The sequence below is a fragment of the Schistocerca gregaria genome, chromosome 4 (genome assembly GCF_023897955.1).
Source record: "Schistocerca gregaria isolate iqSchGreg1 chromosome 4, iqSchGreg1.2, whole genome shotgun sequence".
Classification (NCBI taxonomy): domain Eukaryota; kingdom Metazoa; phylum Arthropoda; class Insecta; order Orthoptera; family Acrididae; genus Schistocerca; species Schistocerca gregaria.
Genome location: NC_064923.1, coordinates 643,191,047 through 643,212,982, shown reverse-complemented (window position 1 = coordinate 643,212,982; position 21,936 = coordinate 643,191,047). Strand labels below are relative to the sequence as shown.

Genomic DNA, 21,936 nt, shown 5'->3' with positions numbered 1-21,936 from the left:
CCGCTTGGCAGAGCACTTTGCTCTGAATTCCGCTTCTGCCAACTACCCCTTGGGCTTCCGCTCCATTAAAGAGCGGATAGAACGTCGGAGTCTTTCTTTCCGCACCCACCATCCTGAATTGTACAATGTTCCATTCAGTGAGTGGGAATTCCGCAGTTTCCTCGCCGCTTGTCCTGATACCGCTCCTGGGCCAGATAGCATCCACTCTCAGATGCTGAAACACCTTTCAGTGGACTGCCAGCGACGCCTTCTCGACCTTTACAACCGCATTTGGGTCGAGGGTGAGTTTCCGTCGCAATGGCGAGAAAGTCTTGTTGTCCCCATTCTGAAACCGGGGAAGAACCCTTTGGAGGTGGACAGCTACCGTCCCATTAGCCTCACCAACGTTCTTTGCGAGTTGCTTGAACGGATGGTGAGCCGGCGCTTGAATTGGGTGTTGGAGTCTCGGGGCCTTCTGGCTCTGTCTCAGGGTGGGTTCCGTAAAGGCCGCTCCGCCGCCGACAATCTGGTGAGCCTGGAGTCGACCATCTGTACTGCCTTTACCGGCCGTCAGCATCTGGTCGCTGTCTTTTTCGATATGCGGAAGGCGTATGATACGACATGGCGTCATCACATCCTTTCTACGCTTAATGGATGGGGCCTTCAGGGACCTCTGCCGATCTATATCCGCAGTTTTCTGTCGTATCGTACCTTCCGCGTGCACGTCGCGGCCTCATATAGTTCCTCCCAAGTCCAGGAGAACGGTGTGCCACAGGGTTCTGTTCTAAGTGTCTGTCTGTTTTTAATAGCCATTAACGGGCTCGCTGCAGCCGTGGGAAATTCTGTCTCCGCTTCCCTGTATGCTGACGACTTCTGCCTTTCCTACAGCTCTATTGGCATTGCAGCTACTGAACGTCAGCTACAGGGCGCAATCCGCAAGGCGCAGTCTTGGGCTGTAGCGCATGGTTTTCAGTTTTCGGCAGCGAAGACCTGCGTTATGCATTTCTGCCGGCGACGCACTGTTCACCCGGAGCCGCGGCTTTATCTCGACGGCGAGCTTCTTACAGTGGTGGAGTCACATAGGTTTTTGGGGGTGGTTTTTGATGCCCGGTTGACTTGGCTGCCTCATATTCGGCACCTTAAACAGGCGTGTTGGCGGCATCTAAATGCTCTGCGATGCCTGAGCCACACCAGGTGGGGCGCCGACCGATCTACTCTCGTACGACTTTACCAGGCGTTGATCCAGTCCCGTCTGGACTATGGGAGTCTGGCTTATGGCTCAGCGTCCCCATCTGCGTTGCGGCTGCTGGACCCAATCCTCCTCAGCGGGATACGCCTTGCCACTGGTGCCTTCCGGACCAGCCCTGTGGACAGCATACTTGTGGAGGCAAGTGTCCCTCCACTGCTGTTACGCCAAAAATTACTGGCTGCTTATGCTGCCCATGTTTTTAGTTTGCCCGGGCATCCAAATTATCGTGTCCTGCTCCCGCAATCAGTCGTCCGTCTGCCAGAACGTCGGCCCCGATCGGGTTGTCCGATCGCCGTACGCGTCAAACAGCTTCTCTATGGGCTTGAGTGTTTCCCTGTACCACCTCCTTTCCGGGCCCCTCTGCGTACACCCCCATGGTTTGTGCCTCGCCCTTGCCTTCGGCTCGACTTGGCATAGGGCCCGAAGCACTCAGTCCCTCCGGTGGCCTTCCGACGCCGCTTTTATTCCATCCTGGCCACGTATCAGGGCTCTGGCGTTGTCTATACCGACGGTTCGATGGTTGCTGGTCGTGTCGGTTATGCACTAACTCTAGGGGACCATTCTGAACAACGTTCGTTGCCGGCTGGCTGCAGTGTTTACACTGTTGAGCTGGTCGCCATCTTTCGTGCCCTAGAGTATATCCTCTCCTGATCAGGTGAGTCCTTCGTTATCTGTAGCGATTCCCTGAGCGGTTTACGAGCTCTCGACCAGTGTTTCCCTCGTTCTCGTCTGGTGATGGCTATCCAGGAGTCCCTGCATACTCTTGCCCGTTGCGGCAGATCTGTAGTCTTCGTTTGGACCCCGGGCCATGTTGGGATACCCGGAAATGAAACTGTTGACCGCCTGGCGAAAGAGATCACTAGTGCACCATCTCTGGAGATTGGCCTCCCGGCAACTGATTTGCGGGCACTATTACGCCGCAAAGTTTTCGATTTATGGGACACTGATTGGCGCAACCTGCCCGTGCCAAACAAACTCCGCCGTATCAAGGAGACGACTACTGTCTGGCGGTCATCCATGCGAGCCAACCGCAGGGACTCAGTCGTCCTTTGTCGGCTCTGCATTGGCCACACCCGACTCACGCACAGTTATTTACTGTGTCGTGAGGATCCCCTTCTTTGTCGTTGTGGGGCGTCCTTGACGGTGGTCCATATTCTGTTGGAGTGCGCCCTTTTAACTGTGCTCAGGCAGACTTTTGCGCTGCCTGATACGCTCTCTGCGCTTTTATCTGACGACTCTTCCATAGCGGACATAATTCTGCGTTTTATTCGGGCAGGGGGATTTTATCGCTTAATGTAAGTGTGTGAGTTTTTGTGTTGATTCTGGCCTCTGGCCTACGATTTGTCTTTTTTTTTTCATGTGTTTCTCGATGGTTGGCTTTTACCTTCTTGTTTGTATGGTCGGCCAACCACCGTCACACTCTGTGTGATTTTAGTTCGTCTTGTCTGGTCTTTGTCTACGTTTGTCTTGTTCTGTGTCGTCTGTCTTATCGTCTGTTGATTGTTTTTATTCTCTGTGGGTGTTTTTAGTATTTGGAAAAAGGGACCGATGACCGTAGCAGTCTGGTCCCTTTAACTCCCACAAACCAACCAAACTAAATCATTGGTCGACCATTCAAAATAGTGTGGCCACGAAGGTCATGAGATTTGAACAAGAGTGATATCTGGCTGTGATTTTATTTGAAGGACAAGGAGAGGCTTAACACACGTTCGAGTTGTAAGGCGAGCATAGCGAGGGAGGTAACCAACAACACAACTGAGAAGATTTTAGCACTAATAGATCAGTCTCCAGCGCGGTTACAGGCTGCCATGACTCTAGACGGTTGTTACATAGGACAACCCTTGTAACCTGGAACATAAATACGGTACGTAATTAACAAATGTTACTCTTTGATGTGGAATTTAAAATGTTTCCTTAAATGCTTTATTCGTTAGTTCTCTTCCACACGTTTTCACAAGAGTGAGGTTCAATGTCCTACGATTACTCGTTTTTTATGGTTCCCTCTATAGTAACGAAAGTCCAGTCCCTTAGACGTAACAGTAACAACTACCACGGCAAAGGTGGTACGTATAATATACTTACTCTCTAGAACAGAGGTTTCCAAACTTTGATGGAACATGTTGGGAATCCAGGTACTCTGATGTAGTATCTTGTCTATTTGGAAGGCTGATAAAATATGAAGAAATGAGGAAAACTTTTTTATTCGGTTAATACGTCAGTTTTAAGTCATAACTAATGACACAGAAGCAGTAATAAATTTAAAAAAATAGTAGCAGCAAAATACCGAAAAAAAGGAAACGCCATGTTAATAATGGTTTTTTGCGGAGCCCGTATTGACTTCCCGGGGAACAGCAGTGTTCCGCGAAACAGTATGGGAAATCCTGCTACAGAGGTCTACAACATGTAAAGTTCTCCTGTCGCATTGGCAAGCATAACGCTAATGACAAACGGAGCTGCTACAGGGACAGCTCAGTAACGGCAGCGCAAGTAATAGTACCAGTGTACTCGTTCGTAATCGTACAGTGGATAAAAACCTAACAAAATTTTCAACTTTCATGAACTTCGCTGAAGCAATGTATAGAATTTGACTTCCTTTAACCACATGCGTTGCAGTGCATGCTACGTTTACTTCCATGATGTTTCACTAACGAAATAAATACAAAATTTTTCTTATACTCAACTTATGGACTACAGCAATACATTATGGTATGTTATTAAAGACGAAACATTAGGTGGAGCGCATAAGAAATATGGAATTAGGAAATACATTCGCAGACAATGTGTTGTGCTTCCTTACAACTCTCTTTTATTAGAAATTGTGGAAAATTTGTCTTCAAACAGAATACTTTTAATACCTTGTCCACAACGTATTTTACGTTGTTCCACAGGGTAGATGAACGCTTTTCAAGAAGACTTCTACAATCAGTTTACAGCAGTTATAACAATTCCTGTATAAAATTAGTATATGTAAATTCGTCTTTAATATCTGGCACGTACATTACATTTAAAAAATTTACTTACGTATTTTTTCTTGACATAAGTAGATCTATAAAGCAGACATCAGTTAAAAGTGTTCGGCTCTTTCAAAGTCGAGCTGATCTTTGGAACCCAACTAAACCGTAAGAAACAAGATTCCTTTTTACGGAAAATTCAGGTAACCTTTATATTCATTAACTGGTATGTAATTTTCAGATTGAGGCCAGTGAATCAACTCGTATGGTCCAGTCAGTTACATTACACAAACATGGAAAAATGGAAGGCATTAAGGCAAGTGCAGTATCATAAAACACATATCATTTAGATGTAATATAAAGTACAACATTTTTGGTAGTCACACAGTCGTCTTATGATGCTAGAAATGTTGCATGGGATTAGAATCCTTCTCACGCGAAAAATTTTCAAATTTATCTAGCTAATATCAGGTTAATCAGCAAAATTTGGAAGTGTTATTTTCCTCTGCAATATAAGTTACTTATACTGTTTGTTTTCTTTTCTGCTAAATATTCTCCATCACCGATTACTGAGTACTGATACAACAATGGCGTGGGCTGTTATGGCTGCAGCAGTCCTTAAGGAACGTCACGTAAATGACTTCTTCTTCAAAGATGCAACGCTGATGACCAGATTTTAAAACTTACAGCCTCCTACGGCCAGCAGTGGAAAATCTATCCTTTTACCGCTTTTGAATATTTTCCGGTAATAGTAAACCTGTGATGTAAAAGAAATGAACGCATGGTTTTCTTGAATAGATTAAGTCAGTATATTCTGAGTATTATTGTCAAGACTTCTATATTTTCCCTTAGATGCAACAAATAGAAGAGTGAACCACTTAATAGCACTGACTGCAAAAACGTAACGATTGTAACATATTCTCTGGAGTCAACAGATCAGAAACCTCTTGGTTTCAGGATACCAAGTAGTGTTTTCACTGAGGATACACACAATGTGACAATAAACCTTCAACGTTCTACGACATACATAAGCTTATTTTATAATTAACTTCCAGGTTGAGGACACACCAATTGAGAATAGTATTCCAGACAGCCATGTCGAAGTAGAGGTTTATTATTGTGGTTTGAGTTTTACGGATAATTACTTGCGCTTGGGAATTATGAGGAATGACATATTCCCTGTGATTATGGGCAGTGAGTGCTGCGGTGTCGTAACGGGAGTGGGTAATGGCGTAAGAGACCTCCAGGTATGAGTGTCAAGATTTATAGAGTATTTACAAACGTGTAAACTGAGGGAAATGAGCAAGCTTGTAGTAAAACTCTACTGCAGGTGGGACAACGGGTCCTGTGCTTGAGAATGCAGGGCGGTCTCTTCCGCCACATCGTCCACGTGCCACAGGCGTCCTGCTTCGTGGTCCCGGACGCGATGAGCCTCAGAACGGCAGTCAGCCTCGGTCTTAACTTCGTAGTGGCTCATCTCTGTCTGTTTGAGTTTGGCTGCCCCAAGAGGACAAACACCATTTTCATGGATTCCATTGGAGGTATGGTTATTAAGAAGAGCATTGTTGCCTACAATTAACTATGTTATACACTAACATTGAAGTTACGATTAGGTCACCATAACCAAAGACAGTGAAAAGGTAATTCCCCCCCCCCCCCTCTCTCTCTCTCTCTCTCTCTCTCTCTCTCTCTCTCTCTCTCTCTCTCTCTCTCTCTCTCTCCCCCCCCCCCCTCTTTCGTACTTTTTCTAGTTCTGACCTACTGAAGGATACGCCGACTGGTAAGTTGCATTACAGGAGCACGAAGCGTTTTTTGTTGCAGGTGGCGTTGGCACCGCTGTGATTAAACTTGCAAGAACAGTACCTGGTGTTAAAATCTTTGGAACAGCTTCGGAGTCAAAGCACAAAAAATTACTGTCTCTGGGTGCGGACCGTCTCTATCGACATGAGGATAAGTACGTGGACGCAGTATTGGAAGCTTATCCTAAAGGTGTAGACCTTGTTATTAATAGCGGAGGAGGAAAACATTTCGATCAAGATTTCAGAATGCTTACACCTTCTGGAAGGCTGATTACAATAGGTAAGATCTCGACGAACAATGGACAACGCAGTAGTTTTTTCTTTTTTCTTAAAAAAAAAGAAGAAAAACTCAAAGGATCACACGAGGCAAAAAAGCCATTTACGTATTAATAACTGTATCTGAAGCTATGTTCAATTATCCTTTTGTATTGCATCTATCACAATTTGTGGAGAAACTGACAGGGGTGAAATTATATGATAGCGGAAGCAAAACCGTTCCAGTTAACTTTTGTCTGTAAATGAGAAATGAGTCGTGTGCTGAGGTAAATGCAAACGTGTGGTTAGGCCTACTACCCGTCATTGACGTCACTACAAAATACTGTTCTAGTTAGCTCAAATGTATTCGAAATGTAAACGTTTTGATTACGACCCGACCCAGTTGGAGCTCAAACGTCACAAATGGCCTCTCTTAACACGAAATGTGATCCCACTTCAGCACCTTTCACGTTCCGATTTATTGTAGATTTCTGCCTGTTGAAGAAGGTATTCCACGTGTAGTTTTCGCATGTGGATGCAATACTGCAGCCATCACGCAAAGATTCCTGTTCCGTTTCAGCCGTATTAACGGGAGTGCTCTACACTTCCGTTTTGAGATGACGACGCACAGAAAAATAAAAGATACAGTGTGGTCAGCAGATCTTACAGGTCAAGGTACAGACCCTGCTCTTCTCTTCCATCTCGGATTGTATTGACACGTTATACATCTCCTTACAAAAGCATCAAAATGTGATGGTGCTCTATTGTGCATGTGCGGTATGCACCAACGTTGCGCATTGTGAGCATTCTCGAGCGGTCATGGAAGACCCCTCCACAGAAACCGAATGTTCCCTCGTGCAAAAAGTTTTCTTGAAAGAATGTGTGGCCAAATGAGGCTGTCACCTAGTTCCCTCCAACCACACATTGAATGAGAAAGAATGCTGATCCGGCTCATGAGCACGGGATGCGTTTTCGACGCATCAAAAACGAGTAACTTTCTTTATCAATCTCTTGGTTCGATGCGGTCCGCCACTAATTCCTCTTCTTCGTCAACCTCTTTATCCTAGAGTGAACATCTTAGCGGTGCTCAGCGACGAAGTTACCAGCACCCAAATATTCTCTCCTCCTCCTCCTCTCCCTCCCATTGCCCCCCCCCCCCCCCCAGTGGTTTAGTCTTTGATGAGTACATGCTTGGCCAACAAGGGGCTCCAGTCTTTCCAGCACTACTTCCTGTGCTGCAAACCGGCACTCGGCTGTATCTTACCTCCTCTGACATTGTCGGATGGTCCTTTTTAGTTTCACTCTCGGCACTATCTCAACCTTCCATTAACCATTATGTGGCCCACATCATTGGGTTTGAGCTGCCAGATTTTACAGAAGCGTGTGTTGTGCAGGGAAAGTTGTTCACTGTGGTGTGTGCATCACCTCTGTGTCCCTCCATCCTGACACCCTTCCTTCCAACACCCAGGTTCCCGGGTTCGATTCCCAGCGGGGTCTGGGATTTTCTCTGCCTTGTGACGACTGGGTGTTGTGTGCTGTCCTTAGGTTAGATAGGTTTAATTAGTTCTAAGTTCTAGGGGACTGATGACCATAGATGTTAAGTACCATAGTGCTCAGAGCGATTTGTAACCCTTCCTTCCTGTCGCTGTAATACACCCAAAACCCAGGAAATAGCCATTCCATTGTGGAGGTTGCTTGTGTTTCCCACTCCCCATGTATGCCATGGAGTATGTGCCCATCATGACAGAGGCATGGGGACTCCTGCGAATGGATTACTAACCGGATATTCGTTGCTTCACCTGGGTGCCCCCCCTGGGAAGAGCCCCTGTTTGGAGTTGGTGCTATCATGGCGGATAATTCTCACATGAAGCGACTGACTCTTCCTCCTGCTGATGGTCGCATGGACCCAGTAGTCGATTCAAATGGAAAGGCCTCATGTTATGCAACAAAATATGGCCCCAATGCATTCCCTTCTCTTGCCATGCCATGCCATTGGAGGAATGCAGGACTAGGTGACAAGGAGCAAAATCCGTCCACAATTCCTGGTAGGTACCAGGATTGAAGGGCAGCTTTTTGGCCTTTATTTTTCGAGGGACACTTTGAAGACAAATACAGGGAGTGGAATCAGCTCTCAGGTGATGAACAGTTCCCTTCTGACTAAACTGTCATCTTCTGCTCAGTCAGAAGTACTGGTCTTCCATGAAAATTTGGGTGGCATGACTGTCACTCTCCACAAGACTCTCAATATGGTCCCGGCATTATCTTTCCCTCTGATCTTCTTTTGCAATCTGACGATTGGCTGTGACCTAATTTGGAGTGATGGGATGTGCATTTCATCTGTAGTGTCCATAGGGGACCAAGGGAAAACTGAGTTGCTACCTGGCCCTTCAGCTTGGGTTTTGAGTGTGATAAGTTACCTGAGAAGATAAAGGGGAAGGTCTACCAGTGTCATTTGAATCCCTGTGCTCCTCCTTGTATGAGAAGATTCATGTATATCAAGTTGATATGTACATCTCCCCATTGCACAGCCATTTCTGTCTGTAGGGATTGTGGGTGTCAAATGCACATGAACATTCCTTGTGCATTTAACCCCTCCCCCCACCCCACCCCCACCTGTGTAAACTGTGGCGAACTTCACACTCCCTGCTCACCAGATTCCTCAATTTTTAAGTGTGAGATGGAAATCCATAAGACCCTGGACAAGTTCACATACCTGGAGGCGAGAAAAATTATGAGCATCTTAACCCCGTACAAAAGGCACAATCTTACACTACAGCTGCAATGTCATCTCCCTCTCTTTAGACAATGGTTTGCTCTGTTGAGCCTCTTACAGTGAGCCCTCAGAGCTGCCCCTTCTCCCCCCTCCCGCCTCCCGCCTCCCCCCTCCCGCCTCCCCCCTCCCGCCTCCCGCCTCCCCCCTCCCCCCTCCCGCCTCCCCCCTCCCCCCTCCCCCCTCCCCCCTCCCGCCTCCCCCATGCCCCTCCCCCCATTCCCCTCCCCCCATGCCCCTCCCCCCATGCCCCTCCCCCCAAGCCCCTCCCCCCATGCCCCCTCCCCCCCATGCCCCCTCCCCCCCATGCCCCCTCCCCCCCATGCCCCCTCCCCCCCATGCCCCCTCCCCCCCATGCCCCCTCCCCCCATGCCCCCTCCCCCCCATGCCCCCTCCCCCCCATGCCCCCTCCCCCCCATGCCCCCTCCCCCCCCATGCCCCCTCCCCCCCATGCCCCCTCCCCCCCATGCCCCCTCCCCCCATGCCCCCTCCCCCCCATGCCCCCTCCCCCCTCCGGCACTCATGGGTGCTTCCACTATATACACTTGAGGATCACTGGCTCCCCCCCCCCAGCTAGAGGCATGTCATCCTCCTCCAACTTCCCCAGCTAGGAAGAGGTTCCTTGGAGCTCTCCATTCCATGGTTCCTGCTCGTTCACATCCAGACACCAGCCAGTGTCTGAAAGAACGGCATCTCATTCTTCCTCTGTCCCTGAAACCAATTCAGGGTCACGTTCCCAGGCCTCATCTGCTAAGGAGAAGGAGAAGGACAAGGAGGACAAGAAAATTTCTCCAAGATGAAGGAAACTCCAGTGACCTCCACATCACTGGACTCTGCATGTACTCCTTTCCATACCCAAGGTGGAGATACTGGCAGTCCCCGAGGCAGCAGATCTCCCCAGGCATTGTGCTGCAGAAGTAAGAGGATCCCCTGACGCCTCAACTGGTGGCAGCACATGAGCCTGGGTCCTAACCTGCCTCCCACCCTGTTGGCTTCATGTCTCCACAGCATTCAGACAACTGGATCCTCCAGTGGAACTGTAAAGGATTTTTCCACCACCTGGCTGAGGTATGGCAGCTTTTGAACACATGCACTGCATTACTTGCTGTCATCCAGGATATGTGGTTTGCTGGAAGTAAAGACCATGCCCTTTGTGGCTGCTGAAGTAGTTACTTTAAGAATCATACAGACTTGATAGTGGAGCTTGTATGTATGTGCTGGACTCTGTATACAGTGACCTTGTGCCACTTGATACAGGTTTGGAGGCTGTGGCTGTTCTTATTAGAGCACTTCAGTATTTTACCATCTGGAATGTTGATCTCCCTCCTGATGATGTGTCCCAGGATGTGCTGTCTGCATTACTCTCAGCATCCCCCTCCTGTCCTAGTCTTGAGCGACTTCAAAGTCCATAATGTTTTGTGTTGTGTACTATGATTACTGCCCTGGTAAAGATATTGAAACTTTACTTCCTTGGCTTGATCTTTGCCTCTAAAACTCTGATGGCCCAGGCACTTAAGTGTGTTACACAAAACTTATTTGGCCATTGAGAGCTCGTTGTGCAGCCCTGATCTTAAACCATATATGCACTGGAGGGTCGACAATGACGTGTGTGGTTGTGACCACATCCTGATTTCCCTGTACCTCCCTCACAATTGCTCCCCAGGATGCTCACCCTGACTGGAATGGGTTCAATTCTTTTGTCGTCCTTAGCTCCCCATCACAAGACTGTTAAGCATACAATGGCAGCCATATTTTCCAGCAGCCAACAAAGAAAACCCCTCTTCCTCAGGACCCACCGTGCCCCATTGGATGACTGTGTCCTGGCAGCCTACAGAGTCTGCTGTGGCCATTAGAGATGGCTGGTGGAATCCCCAACACCATAATCAGAAGCCAAGGGTGGTTGATGTGAAGACAACAGAGGACAGTTGATTCCCTGTGAGAAGCATGCAGGGAATACTGCCACATGGTCATGGTCTCCTTAGTTGTCCTTAGTGTGCTTGGAAAAGTCAAGGCAGACTATTCTGAGTGCTATACTTCCAGCTATCTAAGGCATACAAATGACTTGAGGTCCAGTTCTGTGACCCTCATTTCCAGGGTCCTGGTGGCCAGCTTGGCCATTGAAGCACCTCACTGCCTTCAAATGGCTCTGTCTGCAGCTGTTACCTAAAAAAAAAAACAAATAAGGCAAGAGTACTTCGAACACTGTTTCCACCATTGGATCATGTACCTCTCCATCACAGATATGGGCTAAGATCAGATGCCACTAAGGCTTCACTCCCCTGCAAGTGCACCAAGTTTTTCCTTAGATGGTGCAGTTTATATTGATATAGACACTGTAGCTGAACATTTTTCTGAGCATTATGCTCAAACATCTCCTTCCAAGAGCCATCACCCAGCCTTTCAGCTCATTAAACAGTAGATGGAGCACATGGACTTTTCGTCGTCTACCCACCACCTGGAGCCATGTAATGCCCTGTTCAGTGAAAGGGAACGCTCCAGTGCCTTAGCGCATTGCTCCAAGACCCCAGGGGCAGACCGCATCCACAACCAAATGCTGAAACATTTCTCAGTAGATTCTCAGCGTTACATCCTTGCCAGATCAGTTGCATCTGGAACATGGTGAGATCCCATCTCAGTGGCGAGAAAGTGCGATAGTTTCGGTACTGAAACTGGGTAAGAACCTATTAAAGATGGACAGTTGTCGCCCAGTCAGCCTTACTGGCACTGTAAGTTGCTTGAACACATGGCGAGCAAACCTGGGTTGGTTCCTTGAGTCTTGAGTCTTGAGCTCTCTTTGCTTCATCTCAGGACGGTTTTTGCACAGGGTGCTCCACTACTGATAATCTGATTCACCTGGAGTCTACCACCATGACTGACTAAGAACGTCATCAGAAACTCAACACTATCTTTTTCGACCTACAGAAGGCCTAGGACATGACATGGAGTCACCACAACCTTGCTCACTACATGAGTTGGGCCTCTGGGTCCAGTCTCAATTTTCAAGACCTTCCTTTCACACCACATATTGCATGTTCTAGTACCCTCCCCCCATACCCAAGAGAAATTGGTCCTGTGGGGCTCTATACAGACTGCCCCCTCTTTCTGGTGGCCTTCAATTGTCTAGCAGTGACTGTGGGATCTTCGGTATCGCTCTACTTACATGATCACGAATTTTACCTTTATTGTCGCCAAGAGTCGTGTCATGCACTTCTGTCGCTGTTGTACTGGCCATTCACATCCGAAGCTTTGGCTAGATAATCAATTACTTATATAAGAGATAAACCGCTTTTTGGGATTGGTCTCAGATCATTGGCTAACAAAGCTTGTCCACTCTCTCCAACTTAAGCGAAATTACTGAGGACATTGCGTTTAACTTTGTTGGCTCAGGAACACTAACTGCCTCAGAAGACTACCTTTTTGCAGATCTATGAAGCACTGATTCTTTAATTTGTTGGAAATAGTTCACATCACGGTCAGCACTGCTGATTCTGAACCTCATTTATCATTGTGGAGTCTGACTTGCAAAAGGAGTCCTCTGAAGCAGCCATGTAAACATTCTATTAGTAGAGGCTGGAGTACCAACAATGGCTGCTGAATTGTGCTAAACGCATCATTAGCTTTCCTGAACATCCCGACTACCATGACCTTTTCCCTGGAACGTAGCTCCACCTTCAACAATAGCGACTTGGACTGGGGCTCACAATTGCTGCACACCTCCAGTGTCTGTCCAGAACTTCAATTTCCTCCACTGTCGCCTCTCGTCAGCAATATAATATCATGTGCCCCCCCCCCCCCCGCCCACCATACCTTGTGGCCCATTCTCAGGTTTGTCACTAATTATCCTTTGGGCCAAAATATGGCATTAACCACGCGAGTTTTTGCCACCCATACTTCTGGGTTCAGAAGTACTCAATGATGGCTCAACAGTCGATGGATGAACAGGTTTTGGATACACATATGCATTGTGCAGTAAACTCCACTATCTGCCAAATGTCTGCAGTGTTCTCACTGCTGAATTGGTGGCCATTAAATTAGTCCTTAGCCTTGTTTGTTTTTGCACTGGCCAGAGTATCCTGATCTATAGTGACACTCTTCGTGGCCTTCAGGCTCTAAACTAAAGCTACTCTCCTCATCCTCTGATTAGGGCTATTCAGGATCTCGTCTATGACATCCATCAAGCTGGGCAGCCAGTCGTTTTCATTTGGACTCCCTAGTCATTTGAGATTTTGGAAAATGAATTTGCTGACCAGTTGGCTGGTTCTGGATATGAGGGTCCCAGAATCGGACCTCCAGTCGCTTATATGACACAGACTGCTGGAAGTCTAGAACTCAGAATAGTCTGTCCTGATCTCTCCAAACTGAGGACAACTAAGGAGACCACAACCATGTGGCAGTGTTCGCTACGCGCTTCTCACATGGAATCAACCGTCCCCTGTCGTCTTCACATCACCCACACTTGGCTGACCCATGGCCACATTCTCTGACATGAGGATCCCCTCCATAGCCGATGCAGAGCCCACCTCAAAGTGGTCCATTTATTCATAGACTGCTCTAATTTGGCTGCGGTGAGGTGTTACATGCTACCATTGGCACTAGCAGATGACACCAAAGCACCTGATATGTTAGTTTCAATTCATCTCTGTAAGGTAGGGCTTTTTGGCCTCATTGACCACCTGGTGGATTGTCGGGGTCTGTAAACATTAACACCGCGGTCCGTTTCTTGTGCCCACAGAGTAAAACATAACGAACTTTAAATTGAATTAAGTCAGCGAAGACTGGTCGCTACTGAATTGAAAATGGCTCGTTTGTGGACTCATATTTCGTAACTTGTTGGGTTTGTCGTTGTCTTTATGAACTGCAAATGGACTATACAGGTATCCTGTTCTTAACTTCACGTGTGTCTGTATTATTATCTTGAATAATGGAAGTAGTGTAACTATGTAAACGGTATACGATAAAGAATAACTGAATGTCTAAAAGGGTAAAACTGTATTGTAATTAACTTTTGCCAAAAAATTAGCAAACGTAAAACCGTATCTTAAATAAGCTCTACACAGAGATTCTGTACCGTGCAGTGCAGTGAACAGTGCTACCATGCGTGACGTCGTAGCACGTGGCTTGCAGTTCCAACTCAAACAGCTAACAGAGTAAAAATTCTTCATAAAATTAAGAGTCGAACTTTAAAGGAGTAAATGTCTAGACTGCTTCTATAGAAGTTCGCAGTAAATTTATCTACACAAACTGATTAAATAAGGTTCTAAACATTAAACGACAAGTGCGAATGTAACAGTCCTCTGTAAGAATAATCCTCTGTAAGAATAAGTTTGACAATAAAGTTCGAACTGAACTTTACTGAAACTGATCCTACCGATGGTTTTGCCGCGCGATGACTGTAAATGATTTAACTGTGTCCTAGCTGGTAATATTCAGCTGGCCCTAACAGATTTGCACGGCTTACCTGTAGCAACGGAAACTTGGTTCTGCTCTATAGTGGTGAACATCAGAAATGCAGCACAGCAGCAGACGAAAGAAAGAAGGCCTTGCACAAGTGCAGTGCAAGGACTTGCAGTTATGCTAAGCACATTAGGTTAGCCTTTCCTTTTGGCCACTGTATTCCGCGAAGTGCAATGCGGCAAAACACAATTACAAACACAGTTTTCGTGTCGAGACCGTGGAAGATTTGCATTTACTGAATGATGTACAAGAGATCTGCGTTCAAAACCTATATTGGGGATAATGGTAATTCCTTGACACTTGAAAACATATTTACAAATAAATAACTTCATATTTTTTTTAAAAAAAAATACTTTTCTGCCATAATATTAATTAAAAGAAAGCTATACGAACAGATAATTTTGCTTACTCAACAATCGAAATAGCTGATCCGAACTAATAAAGAGGAAGCACCGAAAATTAGCCTTTCACAAACTCATAAATAAGGCGCGAGCAAGCATAGCAGCAACATCGTTACCTAAAATTTTCACATTCTCAAATCAGTAAATTCTGTGTTGAGGAGCGCGGGACTGCGGTTGGTCGATACACTGTAATAGTACTGTACCAACAGCTGTTGCTCTGATGTTTCAAAGTTCCATTAACTTCAGCTTCAGTCCTATGCAATGAAGTTACAATACAGCAGATAAAGACATAACAGGATGTCGCAAACAGTATTACATGTCGCAAACAGTATTACATGAACAAAACAGATGATAAATATTAATGCATATAAGTAAATCAAAACAATAATGCAGTAAAATATTCAGGTTATAATGAAAGATAATACGATCGAACAATACGACATGCAACCTTAAAATAAGCACTTCTGTCACCTAACATAAAGAACAAAAACAGTAGAGTGAATGTAATGCAAACATTAGTCCTACATATTATCTCTCTCTCTTGCGTAGAATTAACGTGAATAATAGCACTAGGCATCCAACGTAAGATTACAAGAATCGTTAAACGTGCTAGAATAACGTGACAAGTTAATAACCGTATTGGAAAAATAACGATGATGGCTAGTATCTGACGAAGGTTGAATAGCAAAGTGGTCATCATTAAATAACATAAATAATTCAATCAAATAGGCATTAGTGTCATTAACCATGAGAATCAGAGAAAGGAGAACCATCAAAAGATAAAAAAGAAGTATGTTAGACGAAACGTATGTAGATGTCTTGTAGCCAGTAAATTAAGATTAAGAAAGCGGTGTAATTGTTTCAGGCACCAACAGTTCGGCTCTGTATCCAAAAGCTGCGGCATGGGGATTGATTCGGCCGACATGGGACAGCAAGCTGGTAAGAACTGTAGAAATGATAAAGAAGAACCACACCATGGTAGGTATAAATGTCGGCAGGTTGCTACAAACTTATCCAAAGAAGATACAATTTGTACTTGACCGAATATTTGAGATGCATTCCTATGGAAAGATAACACCTTGCGTTCATTCCATTCAACCTTTTGAAAGGGTAAGTTGCTTTGCGACCAGACGTCGGTGAAAAATTGCAGACTCTGTCTGAAACTCTTTTTTTGTGCAGGTTGTTGACGGACTCGCGCAACTCAGCGAGAGAGAGAACTGCGGTAAAGTGCTCCTCGCAGTTGATAAGAAGACCGATGTATGGGACGCACCAGTTCCCGCCTCAGGTGCGGCATTCACACTCACGGGTTACCTCGGGCGTCCAGAATGCAAAGACGAGAAGACGGGGCTAGACGAAACGTGAAGATGGTGCCGGTGTGGCCGAACAAGCAGCAAATCACAGAAGGGCAACGTTGTCAACCACCTGCCGAAAGTGATCCTGGCCATCAATAAATCGGACAAACTCTAAACGCTTGAATGTATTTCACAGCACTGCGTGTATTAAAATTAAACTTCCCGCGTTCCTGTAGACAGTATATTTGGTGAGGCTCTAACGAAGTTATCGCTACAGTCATTACTGTCCTGTAAGGTTTGAACACTTATTCCATTTTTGGTTCATGCACGCATTGCTAACAGCATAATAAAATATTGTTAATGCGAGATAGTTTAATTGAAAATTTCCAAATCCACCGTAACGTTTTCTTCAGTACCTGCATTTTCTTTCCCTGCTGCTTAACCTTGCATACAATTATATCGCCTTCAGCGTAAGAGAAAAATCTACCCGAAGACGTGTTTTAATTAGCTACACATGATCAGTTACTTAGTTCACGCAGTACAGTGACATATGGCTGGTTCAGTAGGAACAAACGTTGGAACTGATACATTCTAGGCAGGACAATGCGGGAATTGTAGGTTCCAAACGAAGTGGTTAGGCCTATTCCTTGATTATACTTCACTGACAGCCTCAGTGTTTCAAATGTTACAGGACGATACCAGAAAACTATTTTACCTGATCTTAGAGAATGTAATCGTATTTTGAATCTTGTTCGGACATAGAGGACGTGGTGCCGAATAAATGCAGTAGTCTGAAAGAAGTGTGACCCGTTTGTTCGATAGTTTACCCATGTTCCAATGGGAGCTATCGGTTCTTGTCTTTGCTTATACAGCCAGGTTGCGGAGCAACGGAACGGATGGCCAGCGGCAAGTGGTAAGAAAATGTTTGACGTTGCGACGAGAAAGCGCATGACGTTCGTTCTTAAAGCGAATTTACTGCGGTGGTCCATTCGTAACTACACCTGAAGATATAATTTAATATTGCGTAGAGTCCTACGTTCCCATTTGAATCTGATAGTATTTCTTCGACGAAATACATGTTTCTTACTTGGCATACGGTTCAGGGTGTGCCAAGACATCCACTGTAAATGTCTGCTTCTAAATACAACAATGCAAATAATAAATGTACTGCACCAGATATGTTTCTTACGCGTAACACACGGCGTCAGGAGAATTTATTCACAGTTTCGAGTGTAACGGTAGGTTATGTAAATTCTAAAATTTATGATTGAATGTGTGTTACTCTTAAATTTCTTTCCCCACAGTCGTGTTTTTAAGTTTTCTAGGGGCATTACCCATCCGTCACGTAGAAACTCTCCCTCCCTCTCCCTCCCTCTCCCTCCCTCCTCTCTCTCTCTCTCTCTCTCTCTCTCTCTCTCTCTCTCTCTCTCTCTCTCTCTCTCTCTCTCTCTCTCTCTCTCTGATGTCATAAAGATTTACCAGAGTACTTACCACACTACATCATATGTAGTATACATAAACGGTACTTGTAAATATTTCACATAACTACCACACACGCAAAATTTCAAAGTTCATGGTCTTGTGAACTTAAGTCTGCACTTTAGCTGACTAAGTGCCCATTTTAATTCCTATCCCTAGGTCACTTGCGACGCCTTTGTAGCTGAGCGTCAACATGAATCGATCTTTCCATGCTCCATTCACGACTGGAGCACGCGCCACAAGCTATAAGGTGATCTGCGGAGCATAGGCATAGATGCAGTAGCAAATAATTTGATTAGTTACACTCTGACTAAAATTTCAAGTTTCTAATCATGGTCGCGTATTTCTCGGAAAACGGTAAGTAATTATCAAATACCTTTTAGTCTTATAAATTTCTAGTAAATTTACGTCAGAAATATTCTACATGATGGTGAGGCCAATTTTCTGAAGCACTTGCACAAAGGTATAAACGGCTGATCGAAAATCATGTACACGTACTTGGATGCGGAAGCCTCAGATCTACCCTCGACTAGATCTACCCTCGACTAGATCTACCCTCGACTAGATCTACCCTCGACAATATCTACCCTGTACAGGTGTACTCTTCGATGGCGGCCGGCAAACAGCTTTTAATCGTGCATGAAATTTTACTCTAGTTATCAGAGTATAGAAACATAGCACCACCAATGAATGAGACAGTTAAAAAAGTCATCTTAACCAGAAAAGTGCCGTAAAAACAAGAGTTACACAAGAAGGCCTCGAAATATGAATCATCAGTTCTTTACAGACGAATGGAAAATCTGGTAGAAGCTGACCTCGGGGAAGGTCAGTTTGGATTCCGTAGAAATGTTGGAAAACGTAAGGCAGTACTGACCTTACGACTCATCTTAGAAAATAGATCAAGGAAAGGCAAACCTACGTTTCTAGCATTTATAGACTTAGAGAAAGCTTTTCACAATGTAGACTGGAATACTCTTTCAAATTCTAAAGGTGGCAGGGGTAAAATACAGGGAGCGGAAGGCTATTTACAATTTGTGCAGAAACCAGATGGCAGTTATGAGTTGAGGGGCATGAAAGGGAAGCAGTGGTTTGTAAGGGAGTGAGGCAGGGTTGTAGCCTATCCCCGATGTTGTTCAATCTGTATATTGCGCAAGCAGTAAAGGAAACTAAAGAAAAATTCGGAGTAAGTATTAAAGACCATGGAGAAGAAATAAAAACGTTGGGTTCGCCTATGACATTGTAATTCTGCCAGTCAGCAAACGACTTGGAAGAGCAGTTGAACTGACAGTGTCTTGAAAGGAGGATATAAGATGATCAATATTAGCAAAACGATGTTAATGAAATGTAGTAGAGTTAACTCGGGCGATGCTGAGGAATTAGATTAGGAAATGTCACACTTAAAGCAGTAAAGGAGTTTTGCTATTTGGGGAGCAAAGTAACTGATGATGGTAGAAATAGAGAGGATATAAAATGTAGACTGTCAATGGCAAGGAAAGCGTTTCTGAAGAAGAGAAATTTAACATCGTGTATAGATTTGTCAGGAAGTCGTTTCTGAAAATATTTGTATGGAGTGTAGCCATGTATGGAAGTGAAACATTGACGATAAATAGTTTGGACATGAAGAGAAAAGCTTTCGAAATGTGGTGCTACAGAAGAATGTTGAAGATAAGATGGGTAGATCACATAACTAATGAGGAGCTATAGAATAGAATTGGGGAGAAGAGGAGCTTGTGGCACAACTTGACAAGAAGAAGGGACTGACTGCTAGGACATGTTCTGAGGCATCAAGGGATCATAAATTCAGCAATGGAGTGCACCGTGGAGGGTAAAAATTGTAGAGGGAGACGAAGAGATGAGTACACTCAGGATGTATGTTTCAGTAAGTACTGGGAGATGACGAAGCTTGCACAGGATAGAGTATCATGGACAGCTGCGTCAAACCTGTCTCAGGACTGAAGACGACGACGACGACGACGACGACGACGACAACGACAACATCATTTAGCTTGAGAGTATACCAGAAGTTAAAGGATACGCCACTGTGGAGAGGGCATAATCGCTGGAACTACTGAGATTCCAGCACTCATGATGAGTTAAGTTTTAGTGACATTCTCGTACCCGTTGAAACCAATCAGCAAAGGCTACCAGGCAGTGTAAAACCCGCATCCAGCCATCCTGATTTTGGTTTTCGGTGATTTCCCTAAATCGCTCCAGGCAAATGCCGGGATGGTACCTTTGAAAGGGCACGGCCATGAGACCGTTGACCTCCCTGTCTGGTCTCCTCCCCAAAACAACCCCGAACTAGTGTAAAAAAAGTGAAACAATGTTAACGCACAAGTGTACAATGCTGAAATAAAATGTAATGAATACTTCTAGAGTAAGAAATGGATTAAACCGCACATCTTCTGAATGCAAAGTCTCATGGTCGCTACCAAAATTTTTATAGTGCCTTTCAAATCTCACTGAGCCCTATGGGTTTTAATATCTGAGATCATCAGTCACTTAGGTTAGTTAGGTTTAAGTGGTTCTAAGTTCTAAGGACATCACACACATCCATGCTCGAGGCAGGATTCGAACTTGCGACCGTAGCAGTCACTCGGTTCTGGACTGAAGCGCCTAGAAGCGCTCGGTCACAGTGGCCGGAATGGCACCTTTCGTCTGAATGCTGACATTCTGAGTAATGGGTAGTACAGCTACAACCATTTTTTGCTTTGACGTACCAGTAGTAACAGTTTCGTCCAGTAACAACTCCACGACGTACTTTTTGGTGGACTATCTGCCTTCAAAGCCGCATACGCCACATCTTTACGGGGCCCAGTGACTGGCAAACCGACAGCGGCTGCGGTGGCGGCGCTGCACTCCCTCGCCACTTACCGGCAGCAACAGCTACTCTCCATCGCACTGGAGAGTATAAAATGTTTTACTGTTGGTGAGCGACGAACCACAATAAATGTCTGATTTGCACTTCACACGAGATAGCAACTGGGGTAGACGGTCCGTTCTAATGTGATGTGTGTTGTATTACACTAATACACAAGACACAAATAATATCCAAATTAATTTTATAGTTTGTGATACGATCAGCATACTCATTACCTTGTTTAAAGTTAGTGCTAATGCGTTATACTTCGTTTGTTTCTTTTTTCTTTTGGAAGCATTTCTTCAAGCAATTTTTTGTCAAGCCACAGTGAGTAATGGTGGTTTAATGCATTTTACTGTCATTGTTTGATTTCTTACGGAAAACGTATCCGAAAATCTATGGGAATAACAACCGTGTGCGCTCTATAGCAAAGCGTGCACACTGTACATTTTGAGATGGACGTATGTTTTCATGGCAAACGTAAACACTGATTGAAAGTGATATTGGAGGTATTCTGTTAAATTCAAACCAACAAAATTCCCTGATTTGCCATGACCACACAGTGCGTAGTGAGGCGATAACTCTGTTGTAGAAATAATTCAAAAGTCAAGATCGTTTAAATACTGTGTACTGGATAGCCGCTTTCAGTACACTAAAGGTGCCTTCATCGGATCTGAATGTTAACATTTATAAACCATTTGGGTACAAAGATACATGAGGCCGACCAGCTGATATAAAATCACTGTCACAAAAAATAAAAGAAAACAACTGCTTACATGGTCATTCTTTTCCATAAAATATGTAAAACCGATGTGCAATGTGAAGCCGACCGTTGTTAGTCGAGCAGTGGTCATGTACCAAATAGTTTTATCTTCTGACTTCAGTTGTACATATCTCACGGAAGAGATTTTTCATTTTTTGGTGACAATGATTTTATATCAGCTGGTCGGCGTCATGTGTCGTTGTACACATATGGTTTATAAACGTTAAACTACATTCAGATACGATGATGGCATCTTTAGCGTGTTGAAACGGGTTATCCAATAAAGTGTTTAAGCGATTTTGGCTTTTGAGTTATTTCTAAAATTCGCTATTCTTGAAGCTACCCAGAGTGGAAGTTAGGTTCCAGTGCTAGTGTCAGCGAACGTAGACAGGGGTGTCTCATTACTATCACAGAGATTTAGCCAGAGGAACTACATTCACTTCGTAACTAGCCCCGTGGCTTGAGAGTCCTAAATGACGAAAAAAACTCTGAATCGTTGTAGGCTGAGTCGAAGCTCTTAAAAGACGATTGTATATTTGAGAAATTAGTTCACAAAGTAGGTGTCCGGCAATTAACACAGCTTACTGTGTTGAGCTCCTGAGGAGACTTAATGAATAAGGGTTTCTTCGATTTTTTAAAGAATTTATAATAGCAGTTCGCAGCTACATAAAATAAAATGGAAAA

At 44.9% G+C, this 21,936-nt stretch overlaps 1 protein-coding gene across 4 annotated transcripts in view; it reads left to right on the top strand.

Annotated features, from left to right (window-relative positions):
* LOC126267066 (synaptic vesicle membrane protein VAT-1 homolog) overlaps positions 1-16,516 on the top strand; it is a 266,094-nt gene extending 249,578 nt beyond the window's left edge. For all 4 annotated transcript variants that reach the window (XM_049971913.1, XM_049971914.1, XM_049971915.1 and 1 more), the window contains 6 exons: positions 4,421-4,495; positions 5,235-5,426; positions 5,510-5,720; positions 6,001-6,258; positions 15,724-15,968; positions 16,038-16,516. In XM_049971913.1, coding sequence (XP_049827870.1) covers positions 4,421-4,495; positions 5,235-5,426; positions 5,510-5,720; positions 6,001-6,258; positions 15,724-15,968; positions 16,038-16,220 — 1,164 coding nt within the window. In that variant the 3' untranslated portion in view covers positions 16,221-16,516. The remainder of the gene's footprint in view (positions 1-4,420; positions 4,496-5,234; positions 5,427-5,509; positions 5,721-6,000; positions 6,259-15,723; positions 15,969-16,037) is intronic.
* The last annotated feature ends 5,420 nt before the right edge of the window (positions 16,517-21,936 follow it).